At 43.5% G+C, this 27,754-nt stretch overlaps 1 protein-coding gene across 2 annotated transcripts in view; it reads right to left on the bottom strand.

Annotated features, from left to right (window-relative positions):
* The window catches only part of ITGA6 (integrin subunit alpha 6), a 78,550-nt gene that overhangs the window by 28,427 nt on the left and 22,369 nt on the right, over window positions 1-27,754 (bottom strand). For both annotated transcript variants that reach the window (XM_043577052.1, XM_043577053.1), the window contains exons 2-9: window positions 12,308-12,432; window positions 10,846-10,925; window positions 9,187-9,442; window positions 6,889-7,020; window positions 3,568-3,778; window positions 2,638-2,831; window positions 2,399-2,487; window positions 1,352-1,470 (exon numbers count right to left, since the gene is read on the bottom strand). In XM_043577052.1, coding sequence (XP_043432987.1) covers window positions 1,352-1,470; window positions 2,399-2,487; window positions 2,638-2,831; window positions 3,568-3,778; window positions 6,889-7,020; window positions 9,187-9,442; window positions 10,846-10,925; window positions 12,308-12,432 — 1,206 coding nt within the window. The remainder of the gene's footprint in view (window positions 1-1,351; window positions 1,471-2,398; window positions 2,488-2,637; window positions 2,832-3,567; window positions 3,779-6,888; window positions 7,021-9,186; window positions 9,443-10,845; window positions 10,926-12,307; window positions 12,433-27,754) is intronic.

Genomic DNA, 27,754 nt, shown 5'->3' with positions numbered 1-27,754 from the left:
GGAGAACTGGACAGCAACATGCAGAAGGTTGAAACTAGACCACTTTCTCACACCATTCACAAAAATAAACTCAAAATGGATAAAGGACCTGAATGTGAGACAGGAAACCATCAAAACCTTAGAGGAGAAAGCAGGAAAAGACCTCTCTGACCTCAGCCGTAGCAATCTCTTACTCGACACATCCCCAAAGGCAAGGGAATTAAAAGCAAAAGTGAATTACTGGGACCTTATGAAGATAAAAAGCTTCTGCACAGCAAAGGAAACAACCAACAAAACTAAAAGGCAACCAATGGAATGGGAAAAGATATTCGCAAATGACATATCGGACAAAGGGCTAGTATCCAAAATCTATAAAGAGCTCACCAAACTCCACACTCGAAAAACAAATAACCCAGTGAAGAAATGGGCAGAAAACATGAATAGACACTTCTCTAAAGAAGACATCCGGATGGCCAACAGGCACATGAAAAGATGTTCAGCGTCGCTCCTTATCAGGGAAATACAAATCAAAACCACACTCAGGTATCACCTCACTCCAGTCAGAGTGGCCAAAATGAACAAATCAGGAGTCTATAGATGCTGGAGAGGATGTGGAGAAACGGGAACCCTCTTGCACTGTTGGTGGGAATGAAAATTGGTGCAGCCGCTCTGGAAAACAGTGTGGAGGTTCCTCAGAAAATTAAAAATAGACCTACCCTATGACCCAGCAATAGCACTGCTAGGAATTTATCCAAGGGATACAGGAGCACTGATGCATAGGGCCACTTGTACCCCAATGTTCATAGCAGCACTCTCAACAATAGCCAAATTATGGAAAGAGCCTAAATGTCCATCAACTGATGAATGGATAAAGAAATTGTGGTTTATATACACAATGGAATATTATGTGGCAATGAGAAAAAATGAAATATGGCCTTTTGTAGCAACGTGGATGGAACTGGAGAGTGTGATGCTAAGTGAAATAAGCCATACAGAGAAAGACAGATACCATATGGTTTCACTCTTTTGTGGATCCTGAGAAACTTAACAGGAACCCATGGGGGAGGGGAAGGAAAAAAAAAAAAAGAGGTTAGAATGGGAGAGAGCCAAAGCATAAGAGACTGTTAAAAACTGAGAACAAACTGAGGGTTGATGGGGGGTGGGAGGGAGGAGAGGGTGGGTGATGGGTATTGAGGAGGGCACCTTTTGGGATGAGCACTGGGTGTTGTATGGAAACCAATTTGTCAATAAATTTCATAAAAAAGAAAAAAAAAAAAAGAACACACACACACACACACACACAAAAAAAGGGTCAAAATCTGAGTGTAACCAGATTACTGAACATGCTTCACTGAAGTCAGAGATCGCATACCTGAACACAGTTACTGAGTCTGAGAGTGAACCAACAGCAACATCAGGGTAGGAATTTCTATCAAGGTCCATATTTCCAGCAATTGAATATCCAAAATAAGGTGTTTTACCCTCGAGAATCTGAAATGAACAAAGCATCAGGATGAACGACTGGCCCACCAAAACGAGCTTCTCTGTGCTTTCAAAAAGCCACATGGGGGGCGCCTGGGTGGCGCAGTCAGTTAAGCGTCCGACTTCAGCCAGGTCACGATCTCGCGGTCCGTGAGTTCGAGCCCCGCGTCAGGCTCTGGGCTGATGGCTCGGAGCCTGGAGCCTGCTTCCGATTCTGTGTCTCCCTCTCTCTCTGCCCCTCCCCCGTTCATGCTCTGTCTCTCTCTGTCCCAAAAATAAATAAACGTTGAAAAAACATTAAAAAAAAAAAAAGCCACATGGTTCCTTTTAAACTGAAGTTCAAGAGTTCGCTTATAAATGATACTAAATTATAAATGAGTTATAACTAAGTCTACATGTTATCCAACACTTCATATATTTCATAGAAGTCATCTGATTTACATTGTATCTCAAAGGTTTTGAGACAAGTTTTGACGAGCTTCTTTACTATATACCAAACAAACCTCTCTGCCTGCCCTCCAAATGTCTTATCCTTCTCAAAAGCAATTTTTAATTTTTGGAGTCTCAATTCTCCATGTAATCACAATCATCTATTTCACTTGCCCCATTTTTACCTCCATTTAGTATGCTACTAAAGGAAAGATATCATATTTCCATCTATTTGTGCTGTCCTGGCAAAATCATCTTTTCCTTTGTATTACTTCAACTCCTAATTTATCTAAGAAATTTTACAATTTAAATAAGCACATCTACATCATTGCATTTGTATCTATTTCCAAGCTATCTTCTAACAGTACATTTTTTAACTACAAAATTCACACTATTATAGATTTGTAAATAAAACATGAGTAGCACGAAAATGCACATAAACCCAAATGTCCTATTACAAGGCAAAAAGCTAAGACCCTTATTGTAGAAATCCAGGCTGTCTGGTTACCTGTGTTGGCTTGGTGTTTATTCCGTTCGGGGATCCGTGATAGATAAAAACCTTTCCCAGATCATCATAGGGAGCTCCAACGGCAATATCTGTTGAGGACATCACATTTCAACAAACGCTACATTTTAAAAACGTTCCAATACAACATTTCAAAATAAGATGCCATAAGCACTCATCATCTTAGACAATCAAATAATCTACCTATGAGCGGCATAACTGTTTCACAATCTATTACCTACCTTGGTAGCCATCTTGATTAATGTCACCAATATTTTTTACTGCAATACCAAACATGGAATCTTTGGTTCCATTGAGACGAATTGGCTTCACATTATTCCACCTGCCTTGCTGGTTAATGTAAACATACACCGCACCTCCGACCTCTCCATCTCTATCAAAATACTGTGGGGCTCCAATAACTATATCTTGCCACCTAAAAATACAACAAGGGATAAAACAACCATCAGCTAAAATACCAGTAAGCTCACGGAGGATACCTCCAGCCCAGGTATTAGGGACACAGAGATAGGATGTGGAAAGGGTCTCAAATCTGGAATTCATTTCTCATCAATTAAAACATTTTAAGGTATTTTTATGTAATGTTTAGGTAACATACTGTTTAGGCATGTAAATGTTTATGCTTAGGTAAAACATTTTACATGGTAGCCCGTAATACATGCCCAAAGAAAAATATCAAAGAACCTGAAGACAGTCCCCAAGTTAGAACGAGCGTGCACAGAGACTCCCCCTCCACCCACCACCCGAAATGGCACCACCAGCCATAACTATTACTCTGTCGCCAATCCAATCCCTACTTTCAAAAGGACATCCTAGATGCTCTGACAGCCCCTGAAGAAATCACAGAAGAATGATGTAGGTGTCATTTTTCAAGTTAACTTTTTTCCCCCAAATTTTAATTCTCACAGACCCAAAACGTGAGTTTTGATCTGAAAACTGAAAACTGAAATGTAATCCTACACCATGGGGAGGGCAATGAAGGTCTGCTGCCAAAATACAAGTGATAAAGATGTGACAGGATAGTAAAAACCTGGCAGCAAAAACACTCTTTGGAATCCACTAACCTGAAAGGATGGCTCTTCTCAAGACCTAAAGAAGCCAAAGAACCAACGATTTCTTGGCAAGCGTAAAATAACCTAAGACCCTCTTACCCATCTTTGTTAAGGTCCACCACTGCCACGTCATAGCCAAATGACGATGCCAGACCCTCCCCGTCGAAAATGTGCTCAGGGAGAAGATGTGCAGACTTCATGTCTCTTTTCAGCAAAACCACAGCTCCACTGTGGTTGGCTCTTGGAGCACCGGACACGAAAGTGAGCTCATCTTTAGAAACGATACCTTTTCCTGAGTCCAAAGAAAAGCCTAGAAACACAAAGTAACAGTTCACATCACCCCGTATTTCAGGAGGTATCTACCGTTGGTAACTCCATCACTACCTCTTCCTCTGGCTTCCAACCCTCTCCTTCTGAGCCTCTCTACCAGCTTATCACGTTTACAACGCGAAAGAGTTACAGAGGTAAGAGGTCTGACTCAAGTACAAAGAAGTAGGCTATTTCATTGCTCTCTATTAAGACTTTTAAAGGAAACCACCTATGCTATTTAACATCTGTGTAACTTGAATCATGAAGCATTCATGCATCTGAAGAAGCTGCTCAAACCATTTTAATACTGGAACTGTGGGCCAAAAGAGGTCAAGCTAGATACTAAATTATCACGGGAAAGGATACACAGAGATACAACCAGACACAGCATACCTGAGTGCATGTTATAGGGCTCTGCTATAATGTAATGATTAGTGATCTCCTTGGTAATCAGGCAAGAACAAATGCTAACATCATTCGTATACCACAGGCAACATTTCAGTGTTTTGAACCAACTTGATTCTTGGACACAAACATGCAAACAAGACCATGACTGGTGAGATATAGTATTTGAGAACCCAGTATAAACAATAGAGGTGAGCAAGCTGTCATTGATGACAATTACATACTTGTTCGGAGGGCAGAACATGTGAGACACCTGATTATAAAGCATCAGGTAGGATGTCAGATAACAGACTGAGATCTGGTAGCAAGTGAGTATAAACGCCTCCATCAAAATCACTTGCATTTGCATTAAGCAAATCTTGCTATGTAAAGGTGAGGCAGATGCAGAATGGTGTAAGCTCCCCCTTCTTAGTGGGATTTATAAAAAGCTTCACCACTACTGTTGTAGTTCTCAAATTGTGAAGTTTGAGTGGCAAAATACGATGAGCTCCAAGTTTAGAAAAGGGTGATATAACCGAATCCAGCTCTGAAAACCATCCGGGAGCAGAGCCTCAACAGTGGCATGATCTCATGTGTGTGCTCCACTTAAAGGAAATAAAAAATAAAAAGATGGATGCTCTGTATGGATCAAAAAAAAAATTCTTAAATGACCATGACCAAGAGAATTTATTTGTCATCTCAGAGGTCACAAACCTAGGTAGCTATTCATCATCACATCAGGGGACACGTTGGACCGCTCCCTGGGAGGCTGTGTTTTGTAAACAAACTGATCGGGATCTGCGTAGGAAACGCTGGTCAAAAACAGCAGGCCTGGACACGTGCACGGAACGGAAGAGATTGAAGGGAAAAGCAATTACGCTCTGTAAGAGGCACGAGAGCTTCGGCTGCTCCAGCCGGACGATGAGGCCGCCAGGCCACCACCGCATCTAGCAAGCCACCCTCTTTGCCAGCTTCCCGAACCCCAAGCTGATCATTTTATTGCTTAAAACCACGGACTCGTTGAAATGACAGAGGCACAGACAGCACGGACAACAAAACATGTAACGACACAAACTTGACTGTTTCCCCTGCCAGACACCCACATTGGAGGAAATCCATTCATCAAAGTGGCAAATGGGCTTAATAAAAAGTGCTGAATCCTTTCAGATGCTCCAATAGCATCTATGTTTACAAAATCCATGGGCATCTATCTTCAAGACTAGACCACTGGTTTCTTGACCATGAAGTCAAATTTTCATTTACAATTAAATACTTCTCTCTCTCTCAAAAATAAACATTAAAAAATTAAAATTAAGTACGTCTCATCACAAATAACCCCTAAGTAACACGCTTGAATGGACAGCACATATATTCGAATAAAATATGGGTTTGTTGACAGTATTTATCCCGAAAAACCGTATTTAATATTGAGACTGCAAACTGCTGGCACCTGCATCCTTTCCTGTCCTGCGAAGCCATGGACGTGGTGGCACTCATGCAATCCAGCCGCTTCCCACCCTGGCCCTGTCACTTCCATGAAACTTTCTCTCCTAGGCTGAGGGATCAGTAACTGTATGACCTTCGACTAAGAAATTAATCTTCCTAAGATACACTTTTTTCATCATCAAAAGAGGGATAATCATACTTATTTTATTATGTTTTTGGGAAGGTCAAGTAAGACCTGTAAAGTAGTAAATATACCACATGACTTAGAGCACATGACCCACACTTAACAAGTGATAAATTCAATTTTGCTCTGCTCTCTTGTATGCTTTCACATCAAATTTTGAATTTGGGGGCAGGAGGGAATGTCTGAAAGGTTGTTTTTTTCCCCTAAATTAACAGGATCATTCGTGTATATGTACATAATTAGGCCATCTTAAGAATCTGTTTACTAACACATTGATAACAACTATTCTTTGTGTTGACTTATCTTCCATTGTTCCAGTAACATCTCTAGCACAGGGGGACTTTAAAAAAAAATAGGTTACTATTTAGGTTTAGGAGATTTTTTTTACATTTTTTTCAAGAAATGTGCAGTAATTATTCTTTATGTCAACTCATACCAAGAATTAAAGCTTTTAAAAGCCTTTGTGTAATTACCATAATGCACACGAATGATTTAGGACGCCCATTAGTAATGCAGACAAGCCTGAGGAGTTAGGGAACTGGCACTTAGACACGATCTGGGTGTCCTCCAGCAGTCCTGCCCAGCTTCCGCTGGAAAGCTGCCGTGCCACCCGCCAGGGGCCCCGTGACATGGGGGCCCCAATCCAGAAGCCGGGCCAACCCTGGAAGATCGACAGTCACAAAGGAAGGACGCGGAGGTTTTGACCCGCCACTGCAGAGTAACTTCATAAACGGAGTTCTCAAGAGTATCTCTAGAAAGAGGATACGGCTCAGCTGACTGCTAACATCCATGCATTTTTTTTCCCCGCTGCATAAACAGCCTGTTTCAGGTTACAGAGGCCGATGCTAGCCCAAGAGATGGGCTTGAATGCAAGAGGTTTCCCATCTTGAGGGAGCCCAGGTCAGAAGGGAAGGGTCCCAGGCACCAGTCAGGTTACCTCAGGATCACCAAAGCTTAAACCCGACTGCCCATCAGAGCAGCCACAGGCCCCTGGTCCCGCCTGGCCCGTCCTCAGCCTCCAAGTCCAGGTCCAGGGAGGGCGCTGTCACACTGAGGCATCTGAAAAGACAGGCACGCCAAGCTACGCTTGTTCCTACCTAAGTAACTGTTAGCAGGAACAGGAACTAGACTTTCGTCATGGTCAGTCTCTCCACCAACTTCGTAAGGCCCATCTTCAAAGATGTTCATGTCAAAAAAAGTGTTATTCTTTTGCTCTACGCGAACAATGCCTACAGGAATGAAATGGCAAAAACAAAAAAAACAAAAAAAACAACAACAAAAAACAATGAAGATGAAAACAAAATCAAAGAGATGGTTCCTAATAAACATGCCTCGTGTTATCACTGTCAGTATAGGAAGAAAAGTCTAGAGGAAGAAAAGGCAAAGGAAAGGGGGCTTTTGAGGTTATTAAAGTTTAAAAAATCATGTTCGTGTGAATTTTTTCAAAGAAATTGTTCTAGTTATTAAAAAAAATGCACCATGCATTTTTAGGAATTATCTTTATAATGCCACCAACTAGATGGAAAATGGAATGTTTACTTAACTAAACCTACAGAAAATAACTTTTTAAAAGCTATAGGAGCCTGATGTAGCAATCCTATACCAATTTACCTACTTTACTATAGTGTAAAAGTGAAATGTTTTGATTGTTTCTCCAAATCACTTTCATGTGATGGAGGAGACTGGATTTCATCTTTCTAAAATTTTCACAATTAGCAATTAAGAATTAAGAAGATTTCATATAGTAAACCTATTACATGACTTTTTAAAAATGGTAACATTTCAGGCCACCTGGATGGCTCAGTCAATTGAGCATCTGACTCTTGATTTTGGCTCGGGTCATGATCCCAGGGTCGTAGGATCAAGCGCCTCATCAGGCTCTGTGCTGAGCGTGGAGGCTCCTTGAGATTCTCCCTCTCTCGCTCTGCCCCTCCCCTGCTCGCATGTGCTCTAAAATTAAATAATAAATAACGTTTTAAGTCAGGGTTTATAAAGCATATAAGACATGTTTCCCATAAATAAATATATATATATATATAGATAGATAGATATATAGATATATAGATATATACACACACACACACACACACACAATTGGTGGGTGTTTTTGTATGGCATCTCTTCTTGCTACAATAGAACTATTTCTAAATTCAATGTGTTATTTTCATTAGGTCAGTATAACCTTACAAATACCGTCATGTTGGGGGTGGGGAGGCCAAAGGAGATTACTCCCAAAGGTTAACATGGATGATATAAAGAGGAAGGTGTCCTCGAGGATTATTTCTAATAGGAATTCGAACTTGAGCAGGGAGCAGGGGGAGGGGGGGTGGCATCTGGGTGGTTCTATCGGTTAAGCATCTGACTTTGGCTCAGGTCATGATCTCGAGGTTCATGAGTCCTGCATCAGGTTCTGTGTTGACAGCTCAGAGCCTGGAGCCTGCTTCAGATTCTGTGTCTTCCTCTCTCTCTGCCTCTGCCCAGCTCACACATTGTCTCTCTCTCAAAAATAAATAAAAACATCTAAAAAATTCTTTTTAGAAAGGAATTCAAACTTGGGAGGCTTTTAAAACACATCTCCTAAGTGTTTCCTAACTTAGTGAAAATGTTAGAACATAGGATTTATTTTAATAAAAAGAAGTCTTATGTCTAAATCACATACATTTTTCTTCATTATGCATTAGAGTTAATTGTCCTTTGTAACATACTGGTTTTCCATGCTTGCCTAATTTCTTCAGAGAAGTTAAACTTTATATAGGAGCTGACCAGGTTCATCCAGTCAAAACTGAGGACCATTCTCCCTTCCCTCCCTCCCTCCATCTCCTTTTACCTGTATCACAATCATCATTAAATGATACCACTAAACAACTTTCCTGTAAACTATCTAAAATCATCATCTCAAAATTCCCCTAGTTCATCTACCCTTCTAACTTTTCTGCTTTATTAGTAAAACACAGCCTTTTAAGATAATATATAAGGAAAGATATATCTGTATTAATACACTGTTACGTATATAGGACACCAATTATTTTGTTTTCAGATCACAACCTTAAAATGCAATGTTTACTAACATTAAAACATAAAACTTTCACCTTCAAGAAACAGGAAAACACAAACAGAAAAAACCCACTAATGTTAATTATTATATTCTTACAGAAAAAGGCTAACTACTTGTATTAATATAAATTGCTGAGAGAAGGAAAAAAATACCTTCAAACATTTCCACCACTGTTTCTGAAATCACATAATTGAGAGATTATAAGATCCTACCTTACTTCTATAATACACAAGTGTCTTGTAACACATTTGGTTTCAATTTAAAATGTTCTCCATCATGGTGCATACAGGAGAACTTACGTAGTCAGTCTAATCTCTATTGCTATAAGTACATGTCCTACCTTTCCAGTTGTAAGTGCCTGGGGCTCCAAACACAATGTAATGAAAGTCTTTCGTGAAAGTAGCTGCAACTCCTTGCTGGCAAGAACCAAATTTTTCATGGCCTCTCAATCGGCCATCGCAGAAACTCCAGTCTCCTCCATCCATGTCATCCTCAATCCTGAGATTCTGACTCAGGACGTAACACCTTCCAAAGATGTCGCGGGATTCCTGCTTTGTATTGACGTGTTGCCTTTTTTCATATCGGTGAGCGCATGTCTGCAAACAGATGGAATGAAGCTGCCCATTCATTTCCACAAAACTTAGGTTTATTATGGACAATTTTATCGATTTGTAATAAAGAGGGATTAATTCTAAATGGGATGTGAAACATGTCCTCATCCTGGGCCTGGATCCCAAACCAGCAATTGTTCCCCCAAGTGGCACTTAAGAAGACCGTTATCTAGCATTCTCACCTGGAGAATAACGCTCCAGTCCAAATACTGAATGCCAATCTGTAATCCACAGGCAATTTATTTGTAAATTTACCTGTCACATAAACAATGGGAAATATCTTATTTCATTTTCTTAATTTAATTGGCTTTAATGGCCGTATGAAATTTCACATCAGTGTGTTTGTGAAAATATGTAATTACATTCCAGAGGAGGGAAATCAGACGTATTTTCATAGGGATAAGGCAAACACAGCTAAGACAAAAACATTTCCCTTTTACCCACACTATTTCCTCATAATCACTCCTAACTTATACTCTAAAGTCTGAGGTTAAGTTTATTTTAAAAGGCAGAGAGAATTATACTGCCAGAAAAGATGAAATAATCCCTATAATTTTACAAGATATTCATGGCTACCCTCCATGTAACAGAGGATGAATAGACTTTACAATATCCAAGTTGATTTCCTGTAAGGATCCCTTAGATATCAAAACTTAGTGTTCAGTAAAATTCTTTTTTTTTTTCAAAACCCTGTATAAGTTTGTTACAGCAACCAGATTTTGAAACAGACACGCAAGGATGGTCATAAGCTAGCCTGGAAGGCACCACCAAGGCCATCTCACAAAGCCACCTAACAAACCTCTTTTCTTCACTACACTTGTATTTGACTTGTCAGAATAAACAACCAGGAAGTTTTAAATTATCTGATCTTACTTTCCATGACCATTCCCACATTTTTTTTTAATTTTTTTTTAATGTTTATTTTTGAGACAGAGAGACAGAGCATGAACGGGGGAGGGGCAGAGAGAGAGGGAGACACAGAATCGGAAGCAGGCTCCAGGCTCTGAGCCATCAGCCCAGAGCCTGACGCGGGGCTCGAACTCACAAACCGTGAGATCGTGACCTGAGCTGAAGTCGGACGCTCAACCGACTGAGCCACCCAGGCGCCCCATTCCCACATTTTTAATAACTCCTCTGAAAAAGACACATAGTTCCTGAGACAGAAACCATGTCTAGTTTTGTGTTTTAAGGACCATCAGAAATCACAGGAAAAATAATGCCTTGATTTCTTCTTGACACCAATGCCTGCTTTAAAGCAGTCAATCTTCTAGAAGGTACAACTCTGTGTGGGCAGGGGCTCTGCCAGTCTTGTTCACTACTGTACGTCTCATGCTGGCACGTAACAGGCACTCAGACATTGTGGAATGAACACGCTTCTCTACACTTACCACAACTTTGCCCCCTGGGCCTTGGCTCTGGACGGTGACCCCCATCCATTGATCTTCCTTGCTTTCTGATGAAGGGTCAGCTGTGGAAAGCAGCGCAGGTGAGATAACACAGTTAGGACCTTCAAAGTGACTGGAGCAGTCAATAAACAAGAGATGAACACAATACAAGACGGTTTCTAAATTGCCCAGATTCTGAGTCTTGCTACTTAGTAAATTCATGTACTCAATTCAGAAAAATTATTTCTCATTTTAAGAAAATGGGTAAGTGGTTATTGGTAAGAATCTTCTGACACCTAGGGTCCTGAGTACAGAAAGGCATTTGAAAATTATAAGGCTAAGAAGTAGCCCTCCCCCGTATGCCACTTAAAGCAAAGATATATTTAAAAAAGCAGTGATGTAGAAATCCAGTTTCCAAACTCCAGCTATCATCCAAACTAACACAAAATGGGCAGTTCTCTACATAGTATCAAATTTGTTACATAACAGCATGAATCATTCTCTTCATTAGAGATAGGAAGCAAGGCCTCAGATTCACTTTATTATCTATCAATGTCAAAAAGGAAAATAGATATATTTTTAGTCCCTCCCCCCAGGAAAGAGAGATATCACAAACACCATCATGTATGTTCATTTCAGTATCAATCTAAACCTACTGTGTGACCCTGTCTCCAAATTGCTGCCTTCCTCAATGAGAAGGCAGGTATGATTTTTAATCTTGAATCATTACAAAAATGCAAACACTAAGTCACTTTAAGTAGACAGAAGCCAAAATGTTAAAGGGTGATTAAGTCTAAATTACCCACGGGTTTTTGGTTTATTCTTTATACAGGTTGGTGTCTTTTTTTTTTTTACAAGTTTCCCACAATTAACATGTATCATTTGCTAATCAGCAAAAAAACAAAAACAAAAAAACAAACGTTATTTCTAAAATATGTAAAATCAAGAGAAGCACCTAAACGTGAATCTGCAAATCAACTTAGACCAAGTATGTCAAATCCAGCTCGCTTGAGCCTTCTTAGTACACTAACTGCTCTGCTCAGCATCGAGGCCTCACAAAACAAGCCGGTCTGAGCCAGCAGGGAAAAATTATCCACGATGGTCAGTTTTCATTTCAGAGAGAGCTGATACTTAAAACAGACTTTCTCCCACATAGTTTAACAGCAAGCGAGAACTTTTGGCAGCTAAGTACAAGCAATGCCCAATTTTCTTGCCGCTGTGAATTCAGTTTTAACAGCCTCCTGTAGAACCTCAACACATCACTAGGTGGCGACATCAATACACCATATCAGTTTAGAGAGCAGGATTAGGAAGGGCAGCAATTTCAAGCATCCCACCAAACAATTCAAGACATGTAATGAAAACAGGCCCTCTCTCCAAGAATACTTGGACCTCCCTCCCCCCTCATGGAAAGGGCAAGTGGGATACGGGCGAGCTGGCCAAGTGGACACAGTACAGAACACACCATCATTATCAAATTCAATCCGTGTGCAAGGCCCCCGGGAGGTGATGTCGCAGCTGTACAAGCCTCCTGTTCTGTTGGCCCTCTGCAGTGGAAGGGCCACGGCCCGCGGGGCCCCTACGAGCAACCTGTTGACAAAAGAGAGAATTGGGGGATTGGAGTTTAAAACACACTTAACATTTCAATCAGTCAGAACCAAGAGATGTGGGAAATCATTCTTTGTCAAGAGTTCCCAGATGCCCTGCTGGCTTGGGCGCTGGGGAGAGTGAAGGTCGAGTCCCGTGACCAGCTCATGCAACACACACATGCACAACTAGCCAAGTCAAGCCTCAGAAGAGGGGTTGTTCAAACAAGGCGAAAAGTATCAGCCATCTGTCATAGTATCAGCACCTCTCTGCTGAGTAGGATTCTCGTGTTTTAAAAGACACACTTTTCATAGATAGAACATGACCCCTAAACCTAAATCAAGGACATATGGAACTTAACAGACAAATGTTCCCACACGGGAGGGGGGGGAAATGGTCCCATTAAACTTAACAAGCAATAATGTGTCAATTTCTAACACTGTGCCTTCCTGAGGTATCTTTCAAAGGTAATTTTAATGGTACCCTGAATCTTCAGTATACATACTGGCTACATTAATGAAACAGGGAGGCCATTAGGCTGATGTGGCTCTAATGACGTGGCAGCCTATGTAAGCAAAAAATATCTAAGCCTATAAACGCCTCAAGGTTATAAAATCAAACCCAAGGACAACCGATCACAGCCAGTCAGGCTTTAAGCTACAGCTGATTAAATAATTTTTCTTTGATTCTTTACTCCCTGTGAGTAGGTCTTTCCCCTGGTTCCTGTTGGCAGAGCACTCCTAACCACTTCCAACTTGCTGCTGCCAGATTCCCATTGATTTTTGCTCAAATAAACTCGAAGTTTTTAAAATAGGCTTCAGCTTATCTTGTAACAATACTGATTTAGATCCTAAGCTCGCCCAAGTTACAACCGGCCTGAATTTATTTCCCTCCGTCCCCTTCTCTGCCTTTCTGCATCACTTCTTGCTTTTGGCACTCTTGAATCCAACAGGGTCCTCCACATTCCTCCTATCAGCCTGGCACAGAGACCACAGGCAGGGTCTGGGCAGTGCCACCTACATACTAGGTATTGTAATGCTCCTTCTTCTTCCCTCCCACCCCAGTGTTGTTAGCTCCTGTAAGAAGGGGCCTTATCCCCAACCCACAATCCTTAAAGTCTCAGTGTCACAGCCAGGAGGGATCTCTAGAGTCCTACTGTCTTTCTGCAGGGTTCCTGTTGCTAATGCTCTTTACTCACCATCTTTGGGTCTGACTGACTCATGGAACAGCTAGGAATAGAGACAGAGAGAAGGAACACACCTGACTGGGCAGAGAGAAGCAAGGCTGGAGCTGGGGGAGAGGGCTAGACACACAAAAGTGAACAAACAACCCCCAAGCAGAAAATAGGCCACTCCTGGCCTTTAAGAAACCCACAAAACTCAGATGCAAAATAAAAATTAAAAATAAATAAATAAAATAAAAATTAAAAATAAAAAAAAAACCCACCTACAAACAAAAGTCTCTACCACCTGTCTCTATGATCCCAATAAAGGATTTAACAAAAACAACAACAAAAAATTTAAACCAATACAATGCAGCAGGTGCAACAGAAGGAAATGCACTCAAAAATGGAGGGGCCAGACTTTGTCCAGGGAGGGCGAGTGCAGCCAGGTGTCACAGAATGAGAGCTGGCTCATGCAGGAACACACGCCCCTAGCGCTGTCTTTCCTCCCGGAACCTTGGACAGCAGGCACAGTGAGCTTCCACCTCGAACCCCGTCCTACATTTGAAGGGATGAACAGCATACACCAAAACACAGAACTGGAATGGAGACTTAGCAGGACAAAGGCAGGGTCCTTAGTGCCTGGAAGTTTCTGGCAGAGAGTCGAGGCAAGACCAATGGCCACAGGGACTGCCCCACATACATATTCCATGAATGTTGTCCCAGATCCCAGGAGCTCTGACAAATAACTGAGAGGTGAGCTGGCCTCGACTGTCAGTGAGCAAGCTCAATTACCTGGCAGGATGGGGATGGAACCCTGACCCAGGGACTGGGTGGGACTAGCAAGGCGCTGGGGTCAACAGCGCTGAATCACAGGATGTGAGCACTGGAGGCACCAGAAAGCATCTAGCTCCCTAATTTTACAGAACAAAAGACAGAGGCCTTTGCAAGGAGGGTAAGCAGTCTGCCCCTAAGTTCTCACAGCTAGATACAGGTATAAGCATATATCTATATAGATACACAGATATAGACAAGACAAAAAAATTACTTTGGAGCAATGTTTTTTCCCATTCCTGTTAGATGCTTCCTAGGAAATAAAACCCAGGATTTTCAAGCATTTACAACTTTGCTGAAAGGGCAAAACCTACACAAATGAAACACTGAAACAAGAATTGCTCTGGCAACTGACAGATGTAAGCAAAATATGGAAAGGCTGAAGGAAGGCGGAGTGAAAGGGTTGCTGGAATTGGGTGGGGTGAAGGTTGGGAAGAGGTTATCTGTAAAGGTAACCAACTGCAACGGGAAGGCTATAAAGAGCAGCCGGGGAGTTCCAAGGTTATTACAGCGTCTTCTCTGACCACTTCCTCTCCTCCTCATCCACACCCGAGGCTAAGGCAGGTGCTGGGGTTGTTATTTCATGTTCACTCATTCACTTATTCATTCCACAAACATTTAAAAACCTTCTAGAATGAGTACGGGTTGCCCTCGCACCCCCCCCCCCAAAAAAAAAAAAACTCTGGCCCTGAGGGAGGCAGATTCATAAGCAGGTACTAAACCAGAGGGAGGCAGAGGCCATGCGAGGGTGGGACCGGTAATCCTGCGCACGGTCCGGGGGGGGGGGGGGGGGCACCAAAACCTGCCTGCGGGGAAGGGGGTCACCCAGACCACAGCAGAGCTGGGGATGCAGATGAGGGGCTTGTCACCTGCAGAGGCTGACCGCGGGCAGGGGGAAGGAGCCAGAGGAAACGGAGGGGTGGGAATCGGTGATGCCACAAGATGGGGCCGGGGAGGCGCAAGCTGGTCAGTGGAGTTGGGGGTTCTGGGGTGAAGGGCCAGAGGCACACGCACCCGCGGAGCCCCTCAGAGCCCCAGGCTGCCGTGCCCTGCAAAGGATAGGCGCTTGCGGACTTCCTGTTCCACGTACATGGACAGTCCGGAGTAGGCCTGCCACCTCCCCCAGCCCCCTTTCTCCTGGCAGAAAGGTAGGGCCTCTCCCTCCTCAGTACCTCCACCTTCCACTTGTCCCCCTTATCCAGAGTGGCCAAGACAAGCCTTTAGCAGGCATGTGAGAAATGGGAGGGCTTTCACTCCAGTTTGCCAACTGTGACAGCAAAATTTCATGTGTGCTAAAGACACCAACCTCTCGCAGGAGGGGCCCACCCATGTCTCTCGTGGCAACTGCCGCAGATGAAAGCCAACATACAGAAGAATGGAAACAGCAAGAAGGTCTGAGGGTGTGGGGAGGGGCAGGAAGCACAGAAGAGAAGTTGGCAAACACGAGAAATGGACTCCTGGAGAACAACGTTAAGGGTCACGTCGCCCCCTGGTGGGCTTTGCCTGCACGCGTTCCCACCACAGTCCTTCCTCCCAGGTCCCGGGACAGCTGGCACAGTTGAGCCCACTTCAGAACCCATCCCACCCTGGATGGAGGGAGGCTGAGTGCTCTGGAGCCCCCAGCAGACTCCCTCCAGCCTCGGGCCCCAGCCAGTCAGAGGAAGAGCAGACAGCAAGCAAGTACTGAGGCGGAAGGGTGCCCCTGCTCTGGCTGCACCTGGTTCCCTGGGCCCACACTTAATCGGAAATTCGGGAAAACAATGACTGGGCTGGGGGAGGGAAGGGCAGGTGGAATTGAGTTGGATAAAATGAGAATCGCAGAAAATGCAAGGAAGCACCTTGATGGAAAAACACAGTAACTAACCCCAACCAAATTCAACAACTGGCAGGCGTCTCAATCCTCAAGGTGAAAGCGGTCTTCTCTGATCAGGAAATAAGCAAACTCTTAATTCTGCTCAAAACCAGCCTTTATCAGGAGGTCACAGCCCATAAGTGGAGGCTATGTCTGGCAGGAACAAATACTCAAAAAGAGCTGTGTCCACTCAAACGATACCATCCCCGGTGCAAGTCCCGTCTAAGTCCTGTAGGATGGGCACTGGCCTATAAGCCATTCAAATACAAGCGGCCTCCTGAGCTAGCCGACTGGTACAGCTCCAAAAAGGGTGGTGTTCATGTAGAGGAACCCTGAGGTCACACCAGAGTCCACAGTTTCTGCTCAAAGCCCAGTTTTCTTCACTTTGCCCCCAACGCCCCTAGAGGCTGCTTCGGTGTAGGCAGCACACATTCTCCGGGCACGGCCAGGACACCCACAGCGACTCCTAGGACTCAGGTAGTAGCTGCTGGTCTGTTGAGTTCATTTCCTCTTAAGAAGCAGTGATAGCAGCTGCTGTTATTACTAAGCCACATGTATGGAGGAATTCAAACCTGCAGCGACAATTCATATTCAAAGTGGCAGGGGCCAGCGGATAGAAGTTATGGCCTTCAAAGGGAAGTGGTGGAAACTAACAGAACTGGGTCTAAGAAGCCTATTCCCATATCAGGTCAAAAGAAAAACTGTCAAGGAAGGGCAAGAATCTAAGTTTTAAACTAAGATTGTCTTAGGCACCAAAAGGAACAGGAAAAAATACTTCCCAGATTGCTTTCCACAGGGCTAGTGAAACATCACCTTTACTATTTTGAAGCTGCAATCACATAAAAACTGCCCTGGGATTCCAACATATTGGAAAGCCACATTTAAAATATAAAACTCAGAGGCACCTGGGTGGCTCCGTCAGTTAAGCGTCGTCCAACTTTGGCTCAGGTCATGATCTCATGTTCAGGGGTTCGAGCCCCACTTCAGGTTCTGTGATGACAGCTCAGAGTCTGGAGGCTGCTTCAGATTCCGTGTCTCCCTCTCTCTCTGCCCCTCCCCCCCTCTCAAAAATGAATAAACATTTTTAAAAAATTTTAAATACACTACTCAGGGCACTTGGCTGGCTCAGTCAATAGAGCATGGGACTCTTGATCTCTGGGTCATGAGTATGAGCCCCACATTGGGTACAGAGATTACTTACATAACTAAAACTTTTTAAAAAACCCACAAAATTCAAAACCTGCAAAAACACATCATCATTCTCTTTAAAGATGAGAAATCAAGTCTGAAATAGTAAAATACAATATGAAAGGCTAATAATGACACAAGTATGACATAAAACTGAGGGTATGGTATTAAAATTCAAGGTCCTTTTGGAATCCTGATCAGAAGTCCTAGCACAAAGATTCGGGACCCGCTGTCATGCCATTAACCACAAGGTTATTTCAAACTTCAAGTACTCTTATTTCATATACGCAAGTTCTCCCCCAAACAGAGCAGGTATACTTTTGTATAACTACTTCAACCAAAAGATCTAAACACTGGAACACTTTTAAAACTCTAGGCACAATAGCAGCTTTGCTTCATTGTTTTTGGCAATAACTCATTTCCTCGAGGATTAAAGATTCTGCCTCTAGCTATGCAACTCTGTCCCAGGAAACATGAAATATTGCTTCATTAGAACAAGGACACTATTATTGCCTAATTTAAAACACAGCCTTCTTAGTTTCTTCAAATTAATCATTAGAAAATTAGAAGACAGCCTTACCGTGGATTTGTGTCACCTCTGCATTTAACCCATCCTCAAACTCAATTTTTAATTTTTGTGAAATACAAATGACAAGAAACCAAACAGAAAGAACTTATGATGGAAAGCAACAGATTCCAAACTCATCCCAAGCCCCAGTCTCTAGGTATACCTCTTTAAAAAAAAAAAAAAAAAGTCTGTATTTACTTCTCCATAATTCCATTACTTCTGCCTATATTTTTATCTCTTGATTTATCAGCTTTGGACAATAACTGTTGACCCCACAACATGAAAAGGGAAGAACTTACACTACTTGGGACTGCACTTTCCCTCCTCTGTTTAGCAACTATATTACCTTAGTTCTTGTATTTGTTACCCTTAACATTTTCACAATATACTTGACCCTCTATTTTCCCTTCACCAACTTTCAACAAAATCTGTCTCCATTCCCAAATTGCGGAGACGAAGGCTTCAGCATTCTGACCCTTTCCCCCAAACTTTCCCTTCCAAGTCCTACCACCCATTAGCTAAACTTTTACACTATTAGCAGACTATATTACCACTTACTTTTTGTCTTGTGTAACCATAATTCGGTCACCTGTTCTTTTACATAACCAGGTCAATATTCAGCGTTGAATCAAACCACACTGAAATTATCCTCTTTCTTCTATCTGGGACCTGGGTCAGAGTCCTTGGCCTCAAAGGAAAGTGTCCCCAGCACCAAGGTCAAATAGACTTCTTACATTCTACCAATGGCTTAGTGTACTTCACATTTGAACCATGACTTTTGCTTTTCTTGGCATTTCTCATTGCCCTTTTCCTTACCTTGTTTGCTTTTTTTCTAGCCTCCATCATTTCTAAGCCCCCAGTCATACCTTGTATTAAATCAGGATTGCTTCTCTGCTCAGGTTTCCTCCTCAGAGGCCTCAGACCTCCCATCACTACACGGTTTATTCCAGGGCTGTGGTACTGGGTCACCCTAGGACTGCCCTCCTGGGCTGATCTGCTTTGGAAAACAGATTTCCCTCTAATTCTAATTATTTTCTTAAAAACCATCCTACAGGACAGTATATGACAGGTAAACTTAGTCCCTCCATATACAAAAATGTCATTATTCTGCTCTTACCCTTGATTGATAGTTTGGTTGGTTTTTTCTAGGCTGAAAAACATTTTCTTCAGAACTTTAATGTTACTGCTGTTATTCGAGCACCCAATGAAAATTCTGAGGGAAGTCCAGTTTTGACTTCTTTGAACTTTTAGGTTCTTCACTTACCCTGGGCCTTCTCAACAGCAAAACATACAACCACCACCATGTATCTGCACGTGAGCCTTTATTCATTACCTGTGCACTGACTGCATGGCCTCGACCCATGGAATTAGAACATTAATTTCTAAGAAACTCGTGGGACGCCTGGTGGCTCCGTCGGTTAAGCGTCCGACTTCAGCTCAGGTCATGATCTCACCGTCCGTGAGTTCGATCCCCGCGTCGGGCTCTGTGCTGACAGCTCAGAGCCTGGAGCCTGCTTCACGTTCTGTGTCTCCCTCTCTTTTTGACCCTCCCCTATTCATACTCTGTCTCTGTCTCAAAAATAAATAAACATTAAAAAAAAAATTTCTAAGAAACTTGTACGGTACATTTATCACTTTACAGGTTCTATTTTCTGCGCTCTTTCTGGAACTTCCTAACTAGTCAGGTGTTAGGCCTCCTGGATTAGTCTATCTTTTCTCTCATTTTCTTCCTTCTCTAAGGCTTTTCAACTTGATTTTCCAATAGTTCTATTGAAAACCCTGAATTTCAGCAGTTATGTTTGTAATCTCCAAAAGCTCTTACTTGGTTCTGATCGTGCCTTTTACATAACAATGCACTCTATTATTAACTTGTGGATCAGCATGTTCTCAAAACACTGAGCATTTTACCTAGGTTTTTTCCCCCCTCAGGTCTCATTCTGTTCCTGGATTATCTGTTTCCCAGTGTTTTCCTGGGTTTACTGCAGCCATTCCCTTTTATGTTCTCACCACATGCCTCATGATCCTTGGTTCTCATGTGTTGGTGTTGTCTTAAAAGGTCCATTTTTGGCTTGGTCTCACCCTGAGAAGGAATTCTGAAGGGAGTCCCGGGTGGGGCCTGCAGGATTCACTATTGGCTGAGTGGGTGGGGAGCTGCTGTCAGACTACAAACCACTCTTCAAATAAATGCTAGAGGAGGAAGCCTTGAATTCTTGGGGTGCCAGCATTCACACCAGAAGACCTAGCTTTGGGTTGTTTTTGTTTTTGGTTTTTAGTAACACATAGCTTCCTTGTCTACAAGAATCTGTTTTTTATTTTTGAGTTGCAATCAAGCTCTTAAAACCTGTCAACAATCCCATCCCGCTGCCCCCAAAAGAGTGCTATGGGGTTTGGTTTTCGTTCTGGCCACAGTGTTAAATGCCAACAGACTATATACTCTGCACAGAGTGGGGAATGATGGTGCTATCTGGTATCTGTGGTCCTGCACACAGACCTTCCCTTCCAGATATATACCTCATATACCAGTCCCCGCCTTACCTGAGGATTCCAAGGGTGGTCCGGCACAGGTGGACCACCCCCCACCCCCCAGTTCCCACGTGACGTGCTCCAGACTGCAGTTCCTCCCCTTGTCACAGTCATAAGCCAGAGCCCATCTGCTTCCTGTCTCTCAGTAACCTAATCTCACCCATTATGGAGCCTTGAGGAGCCTGGAGGGAAACCCTGTGTACCCAGCCCACCATCTGCAACCTTAACCCAAAATCCAATAGTTTCTTGAAGGAATCAGATCTTCATTCCAGCCTTGTTTCCTGGCCGTCTGCAGAGGTCTTTCTCCCAACTGTTCCCATAACACCTCTTTATCATTACTACCCTCTCTCATATACTGTGTGTACCTACTTAGAAGACTCCCTGCATGGAAAAAAAAAAAAATCCAAAACAGGTTTTCTAGCCAATTTGTATATGTAAGCTTTTATGAATATAGAGGATAGTCAATTGACCACATCTGATCATTTATACATTTTAAATAACACGTTAAACATCTAAAAATAGTTTTACTTGTATTTCATGAAGTGATTTATTTAAACTCCATATGCTTCTTTGACATTACTTTCTGAAAGCCAGGTCTAACCCAGTTTTCAGGAGCATTCCCAGGACATTTTAAAGTTTATAACAACATCCAAGACTTGCAATTATGGTGTCAAATCCTGAGGAATTATTACTAAATGGGAGCTAAATTTCTTTGCCTCCTTTTTAAAAGCAATTTATTTTATTTAAAATATTTTAAAACCAATTTAACCTCTATCCGCATCCACAATTATAACTGATTGAGGTCCTTTCAGGCTAATGTGTTTATAACAAACAGAACTTTGTTGTTCAAAATAAAGTAATCAAGAGGGCACTTCTCACAGAACATCTTTATAAGGGTTCACATAGAAGGTGCAATCATTTGGAGGTGAAAAAATAGATCTTTCATTATATTCAAGGGTGCATAGAAAACAAATCTTCAAGACCCCCCCAGCCGGAGAGCTCCCTGTGCTGTGGACAGGCATCTTAGGAAAGACCTCCGGGTCACGCATTCTCTCCTGGAAGGGGTAGTCCCGTCTACACAAAGGCCGTGTTGTATGGAGTTATTTTTGGTCAGCAGACTATCCACAGTGTGGTTAAAGCTTTCAGCACTTAGCTCGGCTGACCATATCCCCAGGTTTTCCCAGGACACTGCTGCTTCACACCTGTTGTCCTGGACCCCCCCTTACTCCCACAAATATCCCAGCTTGGTAGACCAATTATACAGTCACCCCAGCCTCAGAGAGAGTGCCAGCAATAGAACTGGACTGATGCAGCGGCTTGAACTTAAAAATGCTGTGCTTAAAACTCCAGCTGTGTGGTTGGATCTGACCATGGCTTCACAAGCACTTGGTGAGATGTTCTGGCCTGGGAGGCCCTATGTTCAATTCCCATATATCTGGGCTACCTGGGGACAGCTTGTCTGGTCCCCAAAGCTCCACTGGCCTTAGGAGAGCTTCTCTCCCCCGACCAGGTTGACTCTCCAGGTGTCCACTGATAGAAGCACTGTCCTGCCTCTGGCTGGAGGGAGAGGTACTTGCTTTCCAAGGACTAGTGGTCAACAGGGAATGTCCATACCCCTGCACCACCACTTGCAACCCAGGTAGCCTGCCCAGATTGCTGAGGCGTCTCATCCTTCTTCTTTTTTTTTTTTTTAAATTTTTTTTAATGCTTATTTCTGAGTGGGGAGGGGTAAGGAGCAGAGAAGAGAAAGGGAGACACAGAATCCAAAGCAGGCTCTAGGCTATGAGCTACCCGCAGATCCCAACACGGGGCTCAAATCCACAAGCTGTGAGATCATGACCATATCAGACCCTTAACCAACTGAGCCACCCAGGTGCCCCCCCCCCCCATTTTTTTTAATGGTTCTTCCCTCTCTTTAAAGACCCTCCTCCTCTCTCTTCTCCATCTGGTAAAGAGAAGCAAAGGCATTAAAGTTTTTATCTAAACCCTGCAACTCTGCCTGAGTTAGATTCCTTCAGGGGAGAGAGGGCCTGCTTCTCTCTCCTTTGCAACTAGAAAAAAATCAATCATCAGACAAATACCTCCTGTTAGGCTTTTCAACCAAAATGTATGTATATGTATTATTAAACTTATGAAACCTTAAGCAATTTTCCTTATTTTGGTGACTGGTCATTTGGAGATTTAAAAATACATCTGAGAACTCTGCATTCACAAAAAGTTCTATCCAGCAGTCATGAGCTAGAAATCTCTGCCCCCACCAGCCCTCTGTGTAAGTCAGGCTGTGAGGCACATGGATTGAAGCTCTAGAAAAGCACAGATCCTTCTGTTCTGAACCTTCGGACTTATCCCAAGCTCCTAGGGCAGGCTCTGGCTCGTGGCAGTGCACCATCAATATCTACTGAAGAAGCATCATGGCTAACTGCCGCAAGACAGGATGCATAAGAGCCACTCTCCGCTGCTCTGAGAAGAGCAAACAGATTGTCAGAGGTCGTTACCACCAAGTGACTTGGTGGCAACAGCCATCTGTGCAATGAGACCTAGAGTTGGGCAGGTGTACTAGTTTTCTATGGCTGCTATAACAAATTACCACCAACTTGGTGGCTTAAGACGACACAAATGTAGCATCTTACAGTTGCACAGTTCAGAGGTGAAAATCAAAGTGTTGGCAGTTGCTTTCCGAAGGTTCTAGGGGAGAATCTGTCTCATCACTCCAGCCAGCATCTTATGCTGCCCGCATTCCTGCACTCATGGCCCCTTCCTTCCGCGAGGCTGGCAGTAAGTGAGATGTGCAGCTCCCAATCTCTCTTCTGCCTCCCTCTTCCACATTAAGAGGAGCCCTCCGATTACACTGGGCCCACCTGGGTAATCCAGGATCATCTCCTGAATCGTAAAGTCATTTGATTAGCAACCTTAATCTGCAACTTTCAGTCCCCTTTGCCACTTAACCTAATACATTCACAGGTTTGGGAGTGGAGGGGTTAGGACACAGACTTCTTCATAAGCATTATGCTCTCTACCATGGCAAGAAAGCTGAATAGCCTCTTCCCTATTCATCTTCACCAAGAACTTGAATTTTGGTGATAACCCAAAACATTTTTGCAGAGGTTAAGTGTGTCTGAAGAGCACAGTCTGAGTTAAACTCTTCCCTCACGCTGGACCCTTTAACTGGATGGGGCTTCTTTCAAACCCCTCCAGCACATGCTGTCTCCTGGCTCAGGACCTTTGCACATGCTCCTCTCTCTCCCTGGAATCCTCCTACTCAGACTTGAGGTCTCTGCTTAAAAATCTCCCTATACCTTCCAGACGAGGCCAGGTGTCACCTCTTGTAAGTTCCCATTTACCTCTCCTTCACAGCAATCACCATGCTTAGTAATGTGACCACTTGCATACTGTTCACCTCCCTTACCTCCGGGTCAGATCTATGGGGACAGGGGCCACATTTCGTCCGTTCACTGCTACATCCACCCCCCAGCATCCAGCTCAGTGCCTGACCCTTTAAGGACACTCAACAATTTTTTTAATAAATGAGCCACGTTTGGGGCACCTGGGTGGCTCAGGTGGGTAAGCATCTGACTCTTGATTTAGTCTCAGGTCAAGATCTCATGGTTTGTGAGGTTTAAGCCCCACATCGGGGGATTCTCTCTCCCTCAAAAAAAAAAAAAAATAATAAATAACTTTTCTTAAAAAGTCTTAAAAATAAATAAACAAGGGGTGCCTGGGTGGCTCAGTTGGTTAAGCATCTGACTTTGGCTCAGGTCACAAACTCACAGTTCGTAGGTTTGAGCCTGGCATCGGGCTGCGGGCTGTCAGTGCAGAGCCTGCTTGGGATTCTCTCTTGCTCCCTCTCTCTCTGCCCCTCCCTCACTCGTGCTTTCTATCTCAAAATACATACATACGTACATAAGCCATGTTCATACAGTAATTTACACAATTAAAAGTTCACTGTTAACAATTTCAACACAGCAGATCTAAAATCTGAGAAACCTTCAACCTTCAACCATTTCTACAAGCAGCCCTCTAAAGGCAGGGGACAATGGGGAGATCCTTTTTTTTTTTTTTAAGTTTATTTATTTATTTTGAGAGAGACAGGAGAGCACGAGCAGGGGAGGGGCAGAGAGAGACAAGAGAGAGAATCCCAAGCAGGCTCTGCACTGTCTGCACAGAGCCCGATGGAGGGCTCGATCTCAATAACCATGATGAGATCATGACCTGAGCCAAAACCAAGAGTCAGACGTTTAACCAACTGAGCCACTCAGCCACCCCAACAATGGGGGAGATCCTAATACCAGAAAGCCAAACACTCCTTTGAGGGCTCTAGTTTATTTCTGAAAAAAGCATTTGCACTGTGAATTTTTAAATGTAAAAGTTAGACTAATAAACATTTAAAATTAAAATTATACACACACACACACACACACACACACACACACACAGAGAGAGAGAGAGAGAGACATTAAAAACTAAAAAAAAAAAAAAAAGAAAGAAAGAAAAAGAAAAAAAAAAAGGGGGAGGGGTGCCCAGGTGGCTCAATCAGTTAGTTAAGTGTATGACTTCAACTCATGTTAAGTGTATGACTTCAGGTCATGATCTCACAGCTCGTGGGTTCAGGCCCAGCGTCATGCTCTATGCTGACAGCTCAGATTCTGGGTCTCCCTCTCTCTCTGCCCCTCCCCTCTCTCAAAAATAAATAAACATTAAAAAATTTTTTCTTAATGTTAAAGTTAGACTGTATTAATGGGACACTGTTTTAAGCAAAAACGTTTTGTCTGTAAACCTTTGAGTGAAATGACATGGAAATGCTGGCTGCCAGTTTCAATCCTCTGTTCGCTCCTTCATTCATTCAGCAAATATTTCCTGAGCTCCTCACTGAATGAGTGCTCTGTCCTACGCGGTGACTGACCCACTTCCCCACCTCAACTGGACCTATTAGAGGAGTCAGTGGTCCCGTCCAGTGATTCCTACTGACTAATGCATTTGCAGAGGAAACGGGTCTTTCAAAACGGGACCCTTAGCAACACCTTGCACAGTGAGCCGTTTTTCCCAGATGCCCACACATTTGGAAAGTCAAAAGAGGGTCTACAAGGTATCAAAACATAGCTTTAAGTAACATAAATGCCTTCAACTACAACTCACCCAAAAGGACAAACACCAAAATAAGTCCATTGGATGGGTTTTGAGAGAAAGCTTTAGAAACGTCTACTTGTCAAATGAAATCTGAACTCTGTTTCTGGTTTTAAACATGCAGAACTCATAGCCCTAATGTTTTTGAATGCCTTTAACTCAACCCACTTTGGATTCTCCACATGGCTGCTTGTACAGATGAGAAAATACAGGAGAATCACCTATTCCTATATAACAGTCCCCCTTATCCGCAGTTTCTCTTCCTGCAGCCTCAGTTACCCGTGGTCAATCGCGATCTGCAAGCAGGTTACCCTCCTTCCAACTACAATCAGAAGGTCAAGAGTAGCCTAACACAGTCTCAACAGCATCACAGTGCCTACATCATTCACCTCACTTCATCTTATCACGCAGACACGTTAGCTCACCTCATTACACAAAGGGGGGGGGAGTACAGTATCTTAAGAGAGACCACATTCACATAACTTTTATCTCAGTATATTGTTATAATTGTTCTATTTTATCAGTTATTAATCTCTTCCTGTGCCTAATTTATAAGTGACAATTCTTCATAGGTAAGTGGGAATAGGAAAACACACAGTATGTATAGGGTTTGGTACTATCCGTGGTTCCAGGCATCCACTGGGGGTCTTGGAACGTATCCCCCTTGAATAAGGCGGCACTGTGGTATATGAGGTCACCATCTGGAGCTGGTCCTGTATATTCGTCACTTCCCCCTCCACACCCACCTAGACTCCAACCAGATAAACCTCTGGGTGCATTCTTTCCACCAGGCTGGTGCCTCTGCGCTCTGCAAATGCCATCCATTCCCGCAGAACGTCTGCCCTATATCTTCACTCAACTCGAGCATCCCCTCACGAGTGAAGAAAGCCGTTTCTGCTTCCTCCAGTGCTGGCTGCCATGCATACTCTCTCTGAGCCCTGGTACCCCCTGGGCATAGCCACTGCCCACCAACCCCCACCAGGCCCTGGTTTCCTGGAGGAGCTCAAGAAGCCCAGCTTGATCTCATTTGATTTCCTAATTTTAGGGCAAGAAGGATGAAGGTTCACAGAGGACCTGCCCAGGTGCCATGGTCAGTTATATACAGCCCTGCATTTAAGAACGGAATGGTGAAAACAACCACAAGGAGAGAGGAACTAGAAGGTCAAGGGTAGCAGGCCAAGGAAACAGACTACCTCTTTCTGAGTCCAATTCTAAACCACATCCCTTTACCTCGTTTGAGAGGAAGCCCCAGAATGTCAAACTCCTGCAGAATCTTAGTGAGATTAAGCACCAGGGGGCTCCTCTTCATTGTTAGAGCTTTAAACAATAATTCTAGGAGGGTACCATGCAGAGAGGGCCCCTTCTAACCGCTTTCCCCCCAATTTAATGGGAAGTGCCCGTTACCTATATATTCTTCACTTCGGGAACTGTGTCCACTATGACCAGTCCTGTCTTGCCCAACCGTAAGAGCTCTGAACTGTGGGCTCACTTTCCTTATTAAGGAGGAGAGGGACAGGAGTGTGCCTGTGACTTCCCCTGTCTAGTTCACGTCTGACCCTCAAATCTTGTCCAAGCAGGGACTAGACGTGCCTGGATGAAGAAAGGGCTCACTTTCCCTCCAAACCCACGTCTGACGCATCCATCCATTCTCTTAGCTCTGCCTCCTCATCTCACTCTGACCCACTTCTCGGGGGCCCCTCTGCTATAGGAGCCACCCTCTGGTCACAGCTGGACAAGTGCAGTATTATTCCACCTGTTCTGTTTCTACTCTCTTACACCCAGTGCATCCTCCACAGAGCAGCCACTGTTTTCTTCTTCTTCTTTTTTTTTTAACATTTACTTTTGAGAGAGACAGCACAAGTGGCAGAGGGGCAGAGAAAGAGGGGGGACACAGAGGATCCGAAGCAGGCTCTGCGCTGACAGCAGCAAGCCCAATGCAGGGCTCAAACTCAGAAACCGTGAGATCATGACCTGAGCCGAGGTCGGACGCTCAACCAACTGAACCACCCGGGTGCCCCAACCACTGTTCTTTCTACATCTTAAGACACATCACATCAGTCCTCCACTTATCACCCTC

The sequence above is a fragment of the Prionailurus bengalensis genome, chromosome C1 (genome assembly GCF_016509475.1).
Source record: "Prionailurus bengalensis isolate Pbe53 chromosome C1, Fcat_Pben_1.1_paternal_pri, whole genome shotgun sequence".
NCBI classification, from domain to species: Eukaryota; Metazoa; Chordata; class Mammalia; order Carnivora; family Felidae; genus Prionailurus; species Prionailurus bengalensis.
The sequence above is the reverse complement of the archived record's forward strand: the minus strand, read 5'-3'. Positions and strand labels throughout refer to the sequence as shown.